This window comes from Rhipicephalus microplus, chromosome 5 (genome assembly GCF_043290135.1).
Source record: "Rhipicephalus microplus isolate Deutch F79 chromosome 5, USDA_Rmic, whole genome shotgun sequence".
NCBI lineage: Eukaryota > Metazoa > Arthropoda > Arachnida > Ixodida > Ixodidae > Rhipicephalus > Rhipicephalus microplus.
In genome coordinates, this window is record NC_134704.1 from 24,991,099 (window position 1) to 25,007,219 (window position 16,121).

At 48.2% G+C, this 16,121-nt stretch overlaps 1 protein-coding gene across 2 annotated transcripts in view; it reads left to right on the forward strand.

Moving 5' to 3' along the window:
• The window catches only part of cher (filamin A protein cher), a 130,691-nt gene that overhangs the window by 97,336 nt on the left and 17,234 nt on the right, over nucleotides 1–16,121 (forward strand). For both annotated transcript variants that reach the window (XM_037425985.2, XM_075895023.1), the window contains exons 21-23: nucleotides 11,776–11,911; nucleotides 12,297–12,437; nucleotides 12,539–12,667. In XM_037425985.2, coding sequence (XP_037281882.2) covers nucleotides 11,776–11,911; nucleotides 12,297–12,437; nucleotides 12,539–12,667 — 406 coding nt within the window. The remainder of the gene's footprint in view (nucleotides 1–11,775; nucleotides 11,912–12,296; nucleotides 12,438–12,538; nucleotides 12,668–16,121) is intronic.

The window sequence follows — 16,121 nt, forward strand, 5'->3', positions numbered from 1 at the left end:
GCTGCGGTATTTCTACAATGGCATCAGACCCGCACTTGGATTAATCGAGGGAGCAAGCTGACTTTAGAAAATGATATTCGATAAAAGATTAAATTACGTGACAATAACCAGTTTTTGAGAAGCCTCCAAATTATAACCAATCTTTATACACGACCTTCATAAAATTACCTAAATGTATTAAATTTAACCAGGAGTACCCGCCCTTACTGCGGATTTCTGCAAACAAAGCCCGAAAGGAAGCGTACGTGATTATCTCTGATTATCACTGCTTTTCTGACCAAACTTAACCAAAGCTATAACCACCTCTGCCAGTTCAGAGAAGAGGCGAGACTCGCAGAGCGTCGTAATTATATCCAAGGCTATAGCGAAGCGTGCCAAAGAGTGACATACCTTTGTTCGTTGTTGCCGCCACAGGCTTACTCGACTTATGGCTTTTGGCAAAGCAACGCAGACCTCATCTCGACTTTCTCTCTTTTGTTGTTGAGTACTTAAGCGCGGCAATTAGCAGAGCTCCACGACTCGCATTTCTTGCTTGGCAACGCGCATATCGATTTGTCTATTATTAACTCAATAGCCTTGAGGAGCTTGTTTTGCAGAAATTCCGGTGTCAATGTGGAGATCGCCAGGCAAAAATCTCCGTTTTCTGTGATGAGAAAATTTGAGGTGGATGCAAATAAACAATATTAAAAATGTTCGGTTTGAGTGAGGATCGAACCTTCCTCGTGGGAAGCATGTGTTCCATCACGGAGCCACGAAGTTCGACACAGGTGAACGGGGAGCTTTCCGCGCGAGCCATGAGCTGGGGACTGTAGATTCAAGGACGGAAACAGTACCGGCAGTCGCATGATTACCGAGGCGCTTGTAGCAGCGTCGCGCAACGCAGGCTCCGCCCAGCCCCAAGCTCGCCGGCACCCTATATGATCACGTGACAACAAGCACAGCAGCTGCAAAGCTGCCTCCGAGCACAGCGCACCGGGGAGCCTCCCGTGCGTGCCATGAGCTGGGGACTGTAGATTCAAGGACGGAAACAGTACCGGCAGTCGCATGACTGCGGAGGCGCTTGTAGCAGCGTCGCGCAGCGCAGGCTCCGCCCAGCCCAAAGCTCGCCGTCACCCTCTGTGATCACGTAACAAGCACAGCAGCTGCAAAGCTGCCTCCGAGCACAGCGCACCAGCGAGCCTCCCGTGTTTGCCATGAGCTGGGGACTGTATAGGTTCAAGGAAGGAAGCAGTACCAGCAGTGCACTGAACAGCGTAAGACGGCTGGACACTAACTATTAAATGCGATCGCCTGTACCGCCATCGGGACGCGACTCCGTTTCGGGAACACGTCGGTCATTCAAACTACTCGCTTGCATTTTCATCCCGAGACGAGGGGGTACTTTCTTTTAAAACGTCCGTCCCTCGTCGTCGAGGTCACCGGAGCTCTAAAAACAGCATGAAGAGGACGCCGGCGCACCGCAGCGTATCTGCTTCGCGCATCATCTTTTGACTGAGAAAATAGGTGCATTCCCTCGGATACGCTCTGCATGCTTTAAAAGCTGCAAAAGCTGCAAAAGCTGCACTAGTCGTTGGGAGACCGCGGGAAGCTAATACTTGCGGCCCCTTCGGATCATAAACGCGTCTATTTTTTGTTTTTTTTTTGTTTTTCTTGTAAAGCACTGACACTATTTTGGGGCATCGCAAAAAAGAGTGTTTGTTTCCTTGGCATACAATGTCAACACTGCGCACACACTGGAGCCAGGAAACACGCATAAAATGTGCGTTCGTCCTTCCCTTTTCGTTCGTTTTTTGTGTTTGGTCTGCTGCGCAGTTTGTTAGAATAGGAGCCCTTACCAAATCGTCCAGCTATCAACGCTTGTTACGTATAAAATGTCAAAATTTTATGTTAAGTTCTCGTCACCTATGGTTTGCAAGCCATCCCGGGCCGCCGGAATAGACATTGTCATGACAAGTTAACACAGTTAGTCCGCTTGGTTTGTGGGCTCTACGTCCTATAGATAAAGCATAAAATTGCTGTCAGAGCCGCTGAACGGCAAATTTAGTCCTCGTAATCTGCGTGTCACAGGTGCGACTACCAACAGACTGGAGCGCGCTGCTAGACGTCCTACAGCTGCTTCCCCACGTCACTTAGACCTCCGGTGCACTGTGTGTATATGCACGTCACTGTGATACCATCCTCTCGATATGAAAATGGAAAGTGGCTTTTCTTTTTCTTTTCGTGGAGGTGGTATTAAAGATGTATTTAATGCCTTCCAGAGTACCAAAATACTTCTTTTGGTGCTTTTGGCACCAGCGATTTTTAGTTGAAGCAACAACTAGTAGCAACAGTTAGAAAATTAAAAAAATGTGCGTCAATACTCCTTTATATGCAGCTAATGGCAAAGTGAAGGGAAGTATACAAGCTACCTCGTCTTCACTACCATAATTTATTTATTTATTTATTTAATTATTAGTGCAACCTACATCGCCCAAGTGGCATTATTGTAGGCGGGGTGAGGGAAAAAAAGCAGTATTACAGCCGAACAAAGCGCACCTTTGCGCCATCGAAAATGGCATACATTTGCGCAGCAGCTCCCGTGCATTCACGAAAAGCACACATCTTGTAGTGACAAACAAAAAAAGCATCGAATGGAACATCAACAACACACGCATACAAATTATTCCTTTCGCGAATGGTAAAAGAGAAAAAAAGAATTTGCAAAGGCACCAGTATACGACATGGTGCATTTAACGGAACATGGGCTCATCGCCCCGTCTGGTGCCGAAGGGTGCTCTACATGCCATAACAGATTGGAGAACAGACGAAAAAAAGAAAAGATTATGCAACGAGCAAAACTTGTTATTGAAATCGGCTCACGGTTATATACAGGTCGTCCCGTATAACTTGAGCCACGAATTTGAAAATGAAAGACCCTTCAATGGCGAATTGAACCAAATTGCATACTACTTGCACTCTGTAGGTGCTCAGGCTATATTTTTTTTATTTCTCCCCATAGTAATTTATTTCTTAATTACCTATTTTTTAATTATGGGCTGGAAACCCAAAGTATGAACACTGAGATTTAGAGCACTTTCAGAAACCACTAAATTTTTCCTGTACGATACGTCTGGCGCTGTTATTTTTTTCCGCGTTGTGAAGAAAGACTATAGCAGCACTATAGCAGTGCGCTCGCGGTCCGTCACACGCCTTCTTTACACATTTCGCGGGCTTTCTCTACAACACGGGCTCTCTTTACAACCCTGTATATCAGATACCAACAGGAACAGTCAAGTAATCTTCCAGAGACGTTCCACAAAATACATAAGTTTGCGGGACACTTCATAACTTTACAGCGACGTCCATGCATGCGGGTGGTGTCGTAAAGCGTTCGTGCTGTCCGTTTCTTTTTTTTTTTTATGATCATTCTTTTACGCCAGAGTGTTACTCGTTTAAATGCAGTATAAGATTACTCACAGATGGGCCAGAGATTACTGAGCCATTAACTTTGTTTTTGTTTTTTTGCGAATTATTCTACCTTTGCATGGACACTCTTGACTGAGAAGCAATTTTTGCGTTCTCAGCACACCACGAGTTCAAAATTACTTTTGAGCTGCGACAATGGTGAGCATCATCACTTTCTACTTTTTTAGAGAACATAACAAACGATAGAAGATAAACTTCTCTGCTTAATGTTCTACTGAAGTCCCTAGATATATTCAGGAGGAATCGACCACTTAACCGAATCCCAAAATGTGAGTATGCGCAAATTATCAACGCCAGGCGTGCCAAGCTATACCATCGCTGGTCGGGATAACTTGGCACGTCAGTTCGCGACGCCACAGCATTGCTCTAGATAGTGCAGTGATGAACCAAACGCCTGCTGACCAAACCTATCGCGGGGTGAGTGAATGGTGTCCAAGTCAAAAAGGAGCAAGCTCGATTCAGGCCGGCTGATGACACGTGCTCGCATTCTTGTTCCTGCGCGCAGGTGAGCCAAGACTAGACATACTCGGGTGCGTCAACTTACGTAAAGAGAGCATGTCTTTTAAGACTCACGCTTGTCAGAGCAGAAACTCAAACCGTCTTTAAAAAAAAGAAAAAAAGAAAGAACAGAGGATGCATTCAGGCGAACTTTTTTTATCGGTCCCAGATAGAGACGAGCCTGGCAAGATTGCATCACAGTGCCGCCGTCACTCCGAAACCGATCGGTGAGCGATTGCCTCGGCTGCCCGTGACCACCGTTCTATAAACTGCACCACTGCCGAAGAAGCCGTCCGCTTTCTCTCTCCATCGGCCGGGACATCTATTTTGACGGTGCCTCGTTCAGTTCGGCTCGACGACTTCCTCGCGTCAGGGTGTCATCGATGCTATACACTTCCTCTTCTCGGCTCCGTGCCCTATCTCTGAGAGCGCGCCGAGTTACTTGTGTTTCTTTCTACACGGTCCTTTTCCTTCCTATTGTTCACGCTGAACTCTTGCCAACATCAGCACAACACTCACCCTCCTTCTCTGCCAGACCTTTTTGCTACGCACGTCGGTTTTGAGAGACCTCCGCCTCTTAAACTGATCGCCACAGAAGCGCGGATGAAGCAACGGGCGTTGTTACGTCAGCGACTCTCCCGTAGAGGCGTCTGCGGCGCCTCTTCACAGCGTTACACTGTGCACAGCGCTCTATATAGAGAGCAAAAAGCAGTGGTGTGTCAGGATCGTTTGCTTTGGATTCTGATACATCGAAACTGCCTCTTCCTGTTGTGGATGAGCTTATTATTTTCCACGCCTCGGAGCACAACTTGTGTCTCAGCGATGGATATATACACAACAAATACTCGGTCCCCATGTGTGCCTGTATGTCCAATGCAGTCGTGAAGAGCCTAATGAGTTATACGTGCTTCATACTGCCGTCACCTGACGTGTTCAGCCGATAGGGATGTCTTATCTTGTCAATCGTATTTGAAACATCATAACAGCATGACGCATTAGCTACCTGCGTGATTAATTCTTGACCACAAAATTAGCGCTCTTACATTGGCAACAGTTTAAATCTGTAACACAAGCAACCTAACCTAAGGCTGTTTCGCAGCAAAGTTCAAGCTCTAAATACCACAGGGCGCTTCGCAGGTTCAGCAGTAGTATTTTTTTTCCAAGACATTGTTTGTTAATCATTTTACGCAGTAAACTTAACGGGAGAAGGGGAGGGGGCAATTTTTTTCTTTGGTTCTTGGCTAGCGGAAAGCAGTAAATAGTGAGCCACACCGGGCTTTCAGTGAGATTCGTCTGTGCCATTCTGTCGTCATATCCTCCAACGAAGAAAAATTGTCACACCCGATTCCTCGTCTGCATCTCTCCATCTCCTGCTGACACGTGGCGCAGTCTTCGTCAAGACATATGTAAACAATTTTCTGCGTATCGCTTTTTGTTTCTGTTACATTCGTGACAATCCACTTGGTAATCGCCCGCAGTATCTGTATCGTTGCTCTTGTGCACGCGTTCGTTTTTTTTTTTTTTAGGGGCGAAGCTCCTTAGGGCGTGGGCTGTGCGTCCCCTGTATGTAGCCACCTCTCGTTCAGTTCTTGCAGTGTTCACTAGATGGCGGTACTTGTAGCTGACGGCATTAAGTATTACGCTAGCCACCGCCCGATCTAAAGGGTACAGCCATATCCATCCATCCATCCATCCATCCATCCATCCATCCGTCCATCTGTCCGTCCGTCCGTCCATCCATCCATCCAAAAGATGCAAGATGTTATAAACTAGACGGCGGTACGTGTAGTTGATTATGAAAGATGCGAGGTGCTATAAAATAGGAATGATGCCACATATGGCGCGTGTCATCGTTCGATATAGTGCGGCGACGTACGCTAGGGGGAGCGTTGCAATAAAATCGAGTGGGCAAAATGTACGGAGGATTCATGGTTTACCAGGTTTACCTCCGGAGCTTCGCCCACTCATCATCATTCACTTCGTGGATATGGCGGCACTTTTTTGTTTTTCGCGCTTGCTCCTTCTAAACGACCGTACAAAACGCCACCTCGTCGAAGGCTTGCAACGAGGTCTCCATCCAGCCGTCTCGCCGCCTCTCACATTTCGCCGATGCCGGCGCGTGTTTCTCGGACCGACGCGGTCCACAAATAGAATTTCGAACAATACCGGCGCGTGGCCTATTCCTGGAGGACCCCAGGTCGCACTCCTGGGCTTCGCGCCATTTCCCGAGTCAATCACGCTGCCGCCGTGTCCGTTCGTATGCCGGCTTGCCTGCTCGGTGACTCCCTTACAATTCCCTGGCAACATTTCTTCGCGCTGTGCACTTGTTCAGCTCCTATCGCTTTTCTTTTTTTTTTTCGTTTTGCAACTCGGTTTCTCAACTCGAGTCATCCGTCACCTGGGTTTTCGCTGTCACCTCTTCGTGCCAAATAGGGCGGGCTCTCCGACGTCGTTTTCGATGCGTTTGCGTGGCTATCTTGGAGGATTCAATTATATATAAATACAGTAAGTTACACGGGTGCAGATGACGTCTGGTGAAGGTATAAAGTCAAGCTCAAGAAAGTCGTTAGGGCCTTCGCGCATAAAGCCACAACATCCAGAAGAAATGTCATTCGTCCGTTGGCTATTCCTCGTGTCGTCCGTGCGGAGATGATGTTGCAAACGTGAATTCGTGAACGTTTACGCAACGCTTGGCACAGACAAGGCATGAAACGAGCCGTGATTGGCTACAGGTACTTATAGAGAGAGAGAGAGAGAGAAATAGATGAAAAGAAAAACGCAGGGAGGTTAACCTGGTAGAAGTAACCGGTTCGCTACCCTGCATAGGTATGTCGTCCACTTTGTTTGCAGTATAGTAGTAGTAGTAGTAGTAGTAGTAGTAGTAGTAGTAGTAGTAGTAGTAGTAGTAAACATTTATTTAGGTTGCTAGGGAGACCAGCTAGGGAGGTTGCTAGGGAGACCAGCCTGACCCAGCTATAAGATCATGTCACATCGTTATGCGCCAACGCTTGGCTTTCGTTGAAACTCGCGTTACTTAAAGGACACACACGTTCTTTAACTCCCCATCTCAGTCCCCTCCAACTTTACGGCCCGCCACTTTGGATCAACGGCTCTGTAATGTCGTCCGGGACGTCAGCTTTCGACAGTTCTTCAGAGATGGACAGACATAATGAGAGCAATACGCAAACCCTTTTTCGGTAAATATTTAGATTCCGTAGCTTCAAAACGATTCGCACTATTCCCTGTGTTTTTCACGGCCTACAGCATGGTTATTCTGTCGCGCTCGAGGACCGTTTTATCATCGGGGCGCACTAACCGGCCGCGGCGCCCTGCCACGGTGGTCTAGTGGCTAAGGCACCCGGCTGCTGACCCGCAGGTCACGGGTTCAAATCCCGGCTGTGGCGGCTGCATGTCCGATGGAGGCGGAAATGTTGTATAGGCCCGTGTGCTCAGATTTGGGTGCACGTTAAAGAACCCCAGGTGGTCGAAATTTCCGGAGCCCTCCACTACGGCGTCTCTCATAATCATATGGTGGTTTTCGGACGTTAAACCCCACATATCAATCAATCAATGAACCAGCCGCGGTGATGTAGAACTGATGCAAAGGTCGAGGTTTCGAATGCCGGTCGTTGTGACCGCAATGCAGTGGGGCATATACGCTAGAGGCCCGTCTAATTAAATTTAGGTACACGTAACACAACCCTAAAATTTTAGGAGCCGTCTACTATACGGTGTCTCTCAAAATCATAGCGTGGTTTTGGGACGTAAACCCCTAACAATTAAATATCGGTGCGCACTTCAGGGGTGCATGTTATGTCAACAAGGACTCCCCAAAAGTGTGCAGCGCAAGATTGGGGTATTTCGCCGATGAGCTTAAGTTTACACGTCTCACTGCATACAATAATACACTAAGGAAAACTGCTAACGTTGCTAATATATTGACTGCAAGCCACTCGAGTCGTGTCAAAAAACAAACTGTCTTGCTAAAATAGTTCGGGTTTAATATAAAGCCCGAAATTTCGTTCGAGGAAGCTGGGCACGTTTTAAATTTTCACGTGTCATTTCGCACTTCCTGCGAAAAAAAAAAACTTTTATATGTGGTAACATGGGGACGCAGGCTATACTGGATCCGGTATCCACCCACAAAAAGTAAGGTTAGTAATGAATGAAAGAAAATATTACGAGAAATAAATGACAATAAGAAGCACTACTTTATGACCTTAACAGCGCATTCCTAATTTTGGAACAAACAGAAGGTAATCGAATGGTCACGTGTTCCACATTAAAAACAGCTTGCACGACTTAGGCCTCATTAGTCTTAAAATAACACGCTCAAATATTTTTCTTCCAAGACGAGCGAGGAACTCCAGAAGAGCAAACATCTCAAGGAATTACGACATGCCGTACAAGTTCCGGGCAAGACTTGAAACGACCTAGGTGTTAGGCTAAAGCAAGCTTTCTTGGCTTTCGTTCCGCAACCTTCCCAGAAAACAGCGCCACGAAATTCCGAACCTAAATATTTCTCAGGGCTGTCGGAGCTTTGTAAATATTTATACGGGGCGCGCAGTTTTCCGCGTTTTGCAACGACGCGTACAATGCAGGAGTGTGTATAAAAGAAAGCGGCACCCCGGTGACGAAGGGTACAGAGTTCGCCGGCGACTTTAGAAGCACATCCGGAATGGCTTGGAAGGAAACGCACGTTTTGCCGTACAAAAAGACCGAGTGGCCGCGCTCTGTCGCAGCGTGTTGGTACGCTTCCAGAAGGGCGCTTTAATTTTTTCGATGGGTCCCGTGTGCGGTTCAATGTCAGGATTCGGGCGTATACATACACTTGTTCCACGACTGAAAAGCCCCGCCACGGTGGTCTAGTGGCTAAGGTACTCGGCTGCTGACCCGCAGGTCGCGGGATCAAATCCCGGCTGTGGCGGCTGCATTTCCGATGGAGGCGGAAATGTTGTAGGCCCGTGTGCTCAGATTTGGGTGCACGTTAAAGAACCCCAGGTGGTCGAAATTTCCGGAGCCCTCCACTACGGCGTCTCTCATAATCATATAGTGGTTTTGGGACGTTAAACCCCACATATCAATCAATGACGACTGAAAATCACAACTTCCCCGTTCCAAAGCAAGTTTCTACCTTTCCCACGTGTTTTTTGGGCTGTCCTGAAATATGCATACATGGTAGCCCACGGGGCTTGCAAATGCAGCTGTGGGAGGCCTCACCACGGAGGCCCCACAGCTCGGCTCCGACCCAGATGAGCAGTTCTGGGTAACGGGGCGGGCACAGGCAGCCGTCAAGAAGCAAAGGCTTCTAGCATACTGACCGTCGTCGCCTCCCGAGACCAAGGAAACCATATTCTTTGGTTTTAGAGAAAGGTTCTGTTCTCGTACTCTGTACGCATATCGTACAAAATGTATCTCGCACAAAAAAAAAAACTCCACTCGCTTCGATGGCACATTGCAAATGCGGCATGCTGTCATGCCATATATGCTCCTTATACAATACGAGGTGGTGCGTTTGAACGCCTGCTCCAGAGGAAGGTTTACGATTGAAGAACAGAGCCGAACCACACGTGTACTCTTTATTAGGCGAGTCTAAGGACGCCTCACGTGGCCAACCTTAATACAGATTTACACCTCATGGATCCTCTCGCAGCTATTGTTGTTTCGAGAATATATATATATATATATATATATATATATATATATATATATATATATATATATATATATATATATATATATAGAGAGAGAGAGAGAGAGAGAGAGAGAGAGACTTGTCTGTATATTGCTTCTTAGGCTTACTCACCTGGCAGATATGAGCCGTGTGCTCGTACCAAAGCTAATCAATTCCCATCAAGACAGCCAAAACGAGGGTAGGTATCGAACAGCATGATGGCATTAGCGCATTCAAGCGCGCACACGAAGAATAGGCGCGACAAAAACAGTACCCTTGCATCGTAGAGACGAGCGGGTATTACGCAGCCTCCAAAAGTAGAGGGGATTTGAACCGAGCAAGCTAGACATGCGGTTCGCACAGTTCCTCTAGTTTGACTAAGCCTAGACGGCGCTCGCTGTAAATTCTGCCCGACGCTCAGAGTCAGTTTCGGTCGGCCAGCCCCCGGCCGCTGTGTATTTCACTCGGCACTCGTGTATAATCCACGAATGGAACCGCGAGAGCTCGGCAGCCGCCCGCCCGCCAGGCTCCGCGGAATCTCAACGCGACGCGGGGACAGGCGCCGACGTGCGTCACAGCAGACCTTCGTACCACCTCCCCCCTCCCTTGCCGCCAGGTCCGCAGCGTTCTCAGCAAGCGCCCAGCCCGCAACGCGCAACACAGCGCCCGGTTTATTTTCGTGCTAAGAGCCCCAAAACAAGAAGGTGGGGCGGTCCCTTGCACGCTCGCGTTTCGGGAAACCATACAAGGGCGCCGTGGGACCCGTCGCCCTCACAGTGAGCTCGCGCCGACATTTCCTGCCGAATTGCCCGAGCGCAGTCAAATCATGTCGCATTGATGAATCGTTGATGTAGCCGTCGTATACAGGCAGTCTCCTCTGTATGCGGCACAGCCGTCGACATTTGAAGACCGCGAAGCTTTCTGTACACCTCCTTTCCCAGTGTCTTTGAGCTGCATAATTTGTTTTGGCACCCCCGAGAACAGCCGCTGGGCTCTCTTAAAATGCGAGTATTACGTTTCGTACTTTTCTCATACACGCACATGCGAAAAACGTACGAGAAAGTTTGACGAAATGTCACAACTCACAGGCAGACACTATAGCCACAGTTTAAAAAGAGATACGAGCATGCTGGCTACGCCACGTTGTAATTTTAAGCATGCACGGAGCTGGAGATTGTCCCAGTGTCGTTCGGTATGATGAGGCCAAGAACGAAAATCAAGGACTATCGTTGCTGCCATGGCCGTTTGTAATCGTGAGATTATGCTCACTTATAGCTGAAGATGTCTTGAATACCGTCATGTTAACCATTCAAGGCCTTGGCACCTTACCGCTAGGGTAGCATCAAATGCGTCATCAAATACACACAAAGAAGAGATTTTTTAAAAGTAGGTTGTTCCTGCTAACTCTAAGGACAAATTATGCGACTCGAATCTGCAAAGCCCATTAGGCGCACACGGATCCCTCTGATTCCAAACTTCGAGTTGGCCTTCAGAGAACGTACACAATTGCGATTAGGCAAAGATGTATTCCACGGCTGCACATGCAGATGGTTCTGTACCGTCCTACTGAACCAAAGAGTTCAAGACGACAACCCACGGCGTATGCTCAGCGGCGCGAGAAATGTGCGCCCACCGGAGCAAATTTCCCATGCTTGCTAGGCGCTAGAAAGAATTCCGAGGCGCCCGAGGTGGTTGAACCTGGAGCCTTCATATCTTGACAACCGTGGAAGGGTGGAGGCGAGGGAGCGGCCACACTACACGTTCAGGCGGCTTCTCTAGTTGTATCTTGCAAACTGTGCTACAGGGTCCGTGTGCACAGAGAAAAGCACGTCTTACTGGCCACGGTCCAGGCTTGCGTGCACATCTCTAGCGCGCGGTGCACCTCGGCTTCACTGTGGGCTCGAGGTGGCAGCCGGGGGAGAGGAGGCCGAGGGGCAAGGGACTGGCCGGGGGTGGGGGGTGCCTGTGGGCGCCAAAAGCGGAGGCCGCGGGGGCGTCCAGAAATAGAGAGGGGCAAGAAGCCACCACCTCGGTCCGGCTCCGGTGTCTTCCTCCGCAAGGGCGCGCCAAGGGCGGTGCGTGCAGCACGACGAGTGGAATCCCTGATCGGTTCTCTTCCCTTGTGCTGCCTTGCGCAGGCCGTCACCGAGCAGATCCACCAGAAGACCGTGGTCGACCGCCGCTTCCGCAGTGCCCCGCCGCCACAAGGAAAGTACCGACCGGTCCAGCTCTTTGACATCCCCTTGCAGCAGACCGCTGGGGGACAGCTCACCGGTGCGTGGCCCACTTGCATGGATTACTGTCGCAGCCACGCGTCCAGGGCATGGTGCCACTTCCTCTGGCGAGGCTTAACCCTAGCTGCTCTAGATTACTCCTTAACCCTAGCTGCTCTAGATTACTCGTGACCATGACCTCCATGGGATCCTTCCTCCCGGAGGTGTCTTATTATGTAATGGATGAGCAGCTGGTCTTTAGATTGGTAGGGAACCAAGTGCACCCGCCAAGAGGCGTCTCTTGGATGACTGCATTGTTTTTGCAATGCAGTCTCAGTTTTGCAAGGTGACGCTTTAGTGATTGACGGGCACGTCCCTGGACGCGTGGCGGCTTCGATATCCCGTGTTGGAAGCTTATTCTGTTCCTTCCTGATGCGCCAACGCAGCCGAGGTGAAGATGCCGTCGGGACGGGTGGACAAGCCTGTGATCATCGACAACCAGAACGGCACGGTCAGCATCCAGTACGAGCCACGCGAAGAAGGCCTACATGAGCTGCACATCAAGTACAACCACGAGCATGTGCAGGGTATGTGTGCCTATAGGTCGTGACACTTGTGTGGTGTGTTCACGCGTCGGCCAAACGGATTAGCGTCACGACATTACGGTGCGGCGCGGGCCGCTTCGCAGGCAGCCCTTTCAAGTTCCACGTGGACACCATCCAGAGTGGCTACGTGACTGCCTACGGACCAGGCCTGACGCATGGCGTGGCCGGTGAACCCAGCAACTTCACCATCAGCACGAAGGACGCCGGCAAAGGTAATACGCCTCGAGCATGACTGAATACGTGTTTCTACTGTGTTTTCTAAACAGCTTGGTTAGTCACACCGGGATGCTGGGAGTGTTTGCTTGCTTTGACGTTGTCAACGTTGGGTGTCGAGAGAATCTAGGAGTAGAAATAACCTACCACGTGGAAACCCTTGATGTCGAATGCCACTAAAACCCGTCTTGTGGAGTGCAGCAGATGAACCAGGTGTGTTTGGAGTTGTAAAAGCGGGAGGCCGAAAGGTTGTTATAAATAGTGCGCAGTTTGCCAGGACAAGATGTTCGAGGGCAAGCACTGTTGTAGGTCTCGCACAGGTGCATATTCTCGAGGAAAAGTGCAACTGCGCAGTCCAATAAAGACCTCAACTATTAGGATAATATTTGCCATACTATGACAGGGTATAGAGGGGGACCTAGATAAGTCTTTTAAAAGGCCTTGACATGTTACATTAAGGATACCGTGGATAGCTGATCTCAATTAGTTACCACTCGGAATCCTGTGCCCAAAAACAGGCTAAGACTATACGCGGCACGTGAGACAATGTGGAGGAGGGAAAGCTTTTTATCATAATCACATTAAAGTGGGACTCGACTTTCAACAGTCATGGTGGTGTATTCAGACGGCATGGAGCTGACTTTTTCGCTAAACGTGACCCCGACTTTCGCATTTGGATCTGAGGCGTGGTCTCCCAATGCTGAGAAGTGGCAATTTTCAAGCACCGCAGGCTGTGATTTCGGGGTCTCTCAGGACAACCACGTAAAATTGAACAAAAGGGAGATAGCGTCGCTCATGTACAAAGCCGTCACCTTTATTTATTTATCTATTCATGTATCCTAAAAGCCCGAGAGCATTCAATAGTGGGGATGGGAAGGGGGTAGCATGCATAAAACTAACTTGACAAAAAATAATAAATGGTCTGAAAAAACAAACAAACAAATAATATCATATCAATAATAAAAATAGATATCATATAAAAGTAATAAGGACAAACTACACTAAAAATAAAACGTATAACACAAGAACAAACGACGCTGGACATTTATCTCCTAAACAGTAGCGAAGTGATCGAGTTATACAGCGAGCTATATAGAGCACTATTAAAGCACAAGCACATCGGAGGCAGCTTTATGAAGTCACTCAAACAGCAAGATGAAGCTTTAATTTGTGAGTGAATTCTTCGTGTTCTTTATACAAATATCGTTAGGCAGTTGATTCCCGTGATTAACAGCAAGAAGTAATGGTGAATTAAAAAGCCGGGGGTTGTTTTCGGGCAAATAAAGATATTAATTTGAATTCGTGGTCCAGGCGAGCGAATATTCGGTGGGCAGGTTTAAGAAGTGCAGATAGTCGCGTTTCGTTATGAGAGAGAGAGCGAAAGAGGGACATAAGTGATAATATTCTGCGGGGCTGCCAAGACGGCAATTTCAGAGACATTTTTTAAGTTGATTTATGCTAGAAGTCGGAGAATATTAAGTATCCAAGTGCACCTCATTGGAGCCCAAGGTCACTGTGTCGTTTTTTTTCTGCCTGCGTTAACCTCTATTGCACTTTTTTTTTTCAAGTCTGACGCCGCTTCTTGTACCAATGCAAAAGTTGTAAATGAAAATAACTTTAGCTTTAAAGGCTTTCGATAATACCTTCCAGCTCATCGATGACTTTTCTACGCTGAAATGCAGAAGTCAACTCTAGAGGGCGGCTGTGAAATACATTTTAATGTGCAGAGTCTATGGTAACCACGCCCACTTGAATCAAGGTACATGACGAAGTGCGTTCCGACTACACTGCGAACAGCGCAAGGAGGGACAATGTACAAGAAAAAAACACAAACGAACGCTGAACTTGAAACGGAAGTTTACTTTTGAAACGAAGCAGAATACAAAGATAAACGACATGTGACCAAAAACATTGCAGATCAACTCCGAATTAACGCGTGGGATAATTGAAGCAGCAGAAATTGGGAGTATTCACAATACCTGTATGAGCATCCCGTACATCGCCTTGACCGAAAAAGAAGTGTTTGTCCCACGCGCATCTCCGCCGAAAATGACGTAGGCTGAATTTTCTTTTTGGTTTTTCTGTAAATATTGATCTGCTATATTATGTTCACGTGTGGTTTTTCTTTATATTATGCTTCGTTTCGGAAATAAACTTCAGTTATAAGTTAAGCGCTCGTCTGTACCTAATTCGTATCCCTTTGCCCCTTGTTGCGCTGTTGTCAGACATGATGGACCACTAACTCGGCGAAAGATTTGCTATCCGGCGTCGTGTGTATACGACACTCCATGGCAATGATGAAAGCTGCGATTGTACACTCAGCAGCATGTCAGGCAACTTTTCATCTGTCGGTCGGCATTTTTCGGAAGTCAACTGTGAAAAAGGTACGCGTTACGCAAAACCGACCGATGGTATTCAATTCGCGCACGGATACAAATGGTTCGCCATAAATAGTACGCGTAAGCCCTTAATTTTCTGTCGTAACTGATGCTGCAATGAGGACTTGTTTATGCGGCAGCTTGGAATACACAACTCTTGGATACGTTCCGATGCGACTGTTCTCGATATCGACACAAAACAAAACTACGTGCGTGGTGTTTTAGTGAGTCTGGACTGTTCGATTTGTTCCCACGTTTTTTTACATAAACGCATGAATGGGATTCTAATGCACTGTTTAACGCATACAAGCGAGAAATGTGCGAGAACAACACGTGAACATAGAGGCACATTGCCATGTGCACGTGTTCATGCGTGTCTTTCTCCTATCTTTTATTTATGCGCGAGCATCCCAAATCTGGGTGCTCAGTGATCCAACAGCGCTTGCTACGCGCTCTATCATTAGTAAACTGCCCCGGCCATCAGTTACGCCTGAGCAGCGCGGCAATACACAAGGTTCCAATCCACCCACGCGTGTATACGGACGTGTATGATTCGTGTATTTTCTCAGTCACGCAGCCGAACAAGCCGCTGCTGTACCACAGACACAGTGCAAACATGAGCGAGCTGCGAACCGCAGCAAAGCTAACATCCGGGACTGAACTGAAAAAGCATGAGTAGAAGACAAGTCTCGAGAACGCACCCCCAACCCCCCTTCGTTCTCGTTCTCGGCAGAGGCAAGGCGGCAAGCGCTCGCTTCAAGAGATGTCTGGCAAAACAACGCCCCGATGTTCCAACCCTGGTTAAAAACAAAAACACGGCGCGACGGGCGCCGAATCGAGAGCGCAGAGAGAACGAACTGCCTATGAGAAATACTTCGGGGGTTCCTTCTTTCCAGTTGGGCGGCTGTTGCTATATGCTGGCGCTGCTACAACTCATGCCTGCGTCAAAGCATCGGCGGCCCTCTCCTCGAAGCCGACAGTGCTCTTCGCATTTGGCAACCAAGTCTTCCCAGCTGCTGCGCTCTTGTTATCAACAAACCTCTCCCGACCTTCGTCGAGTCGACGTCTATTAGAA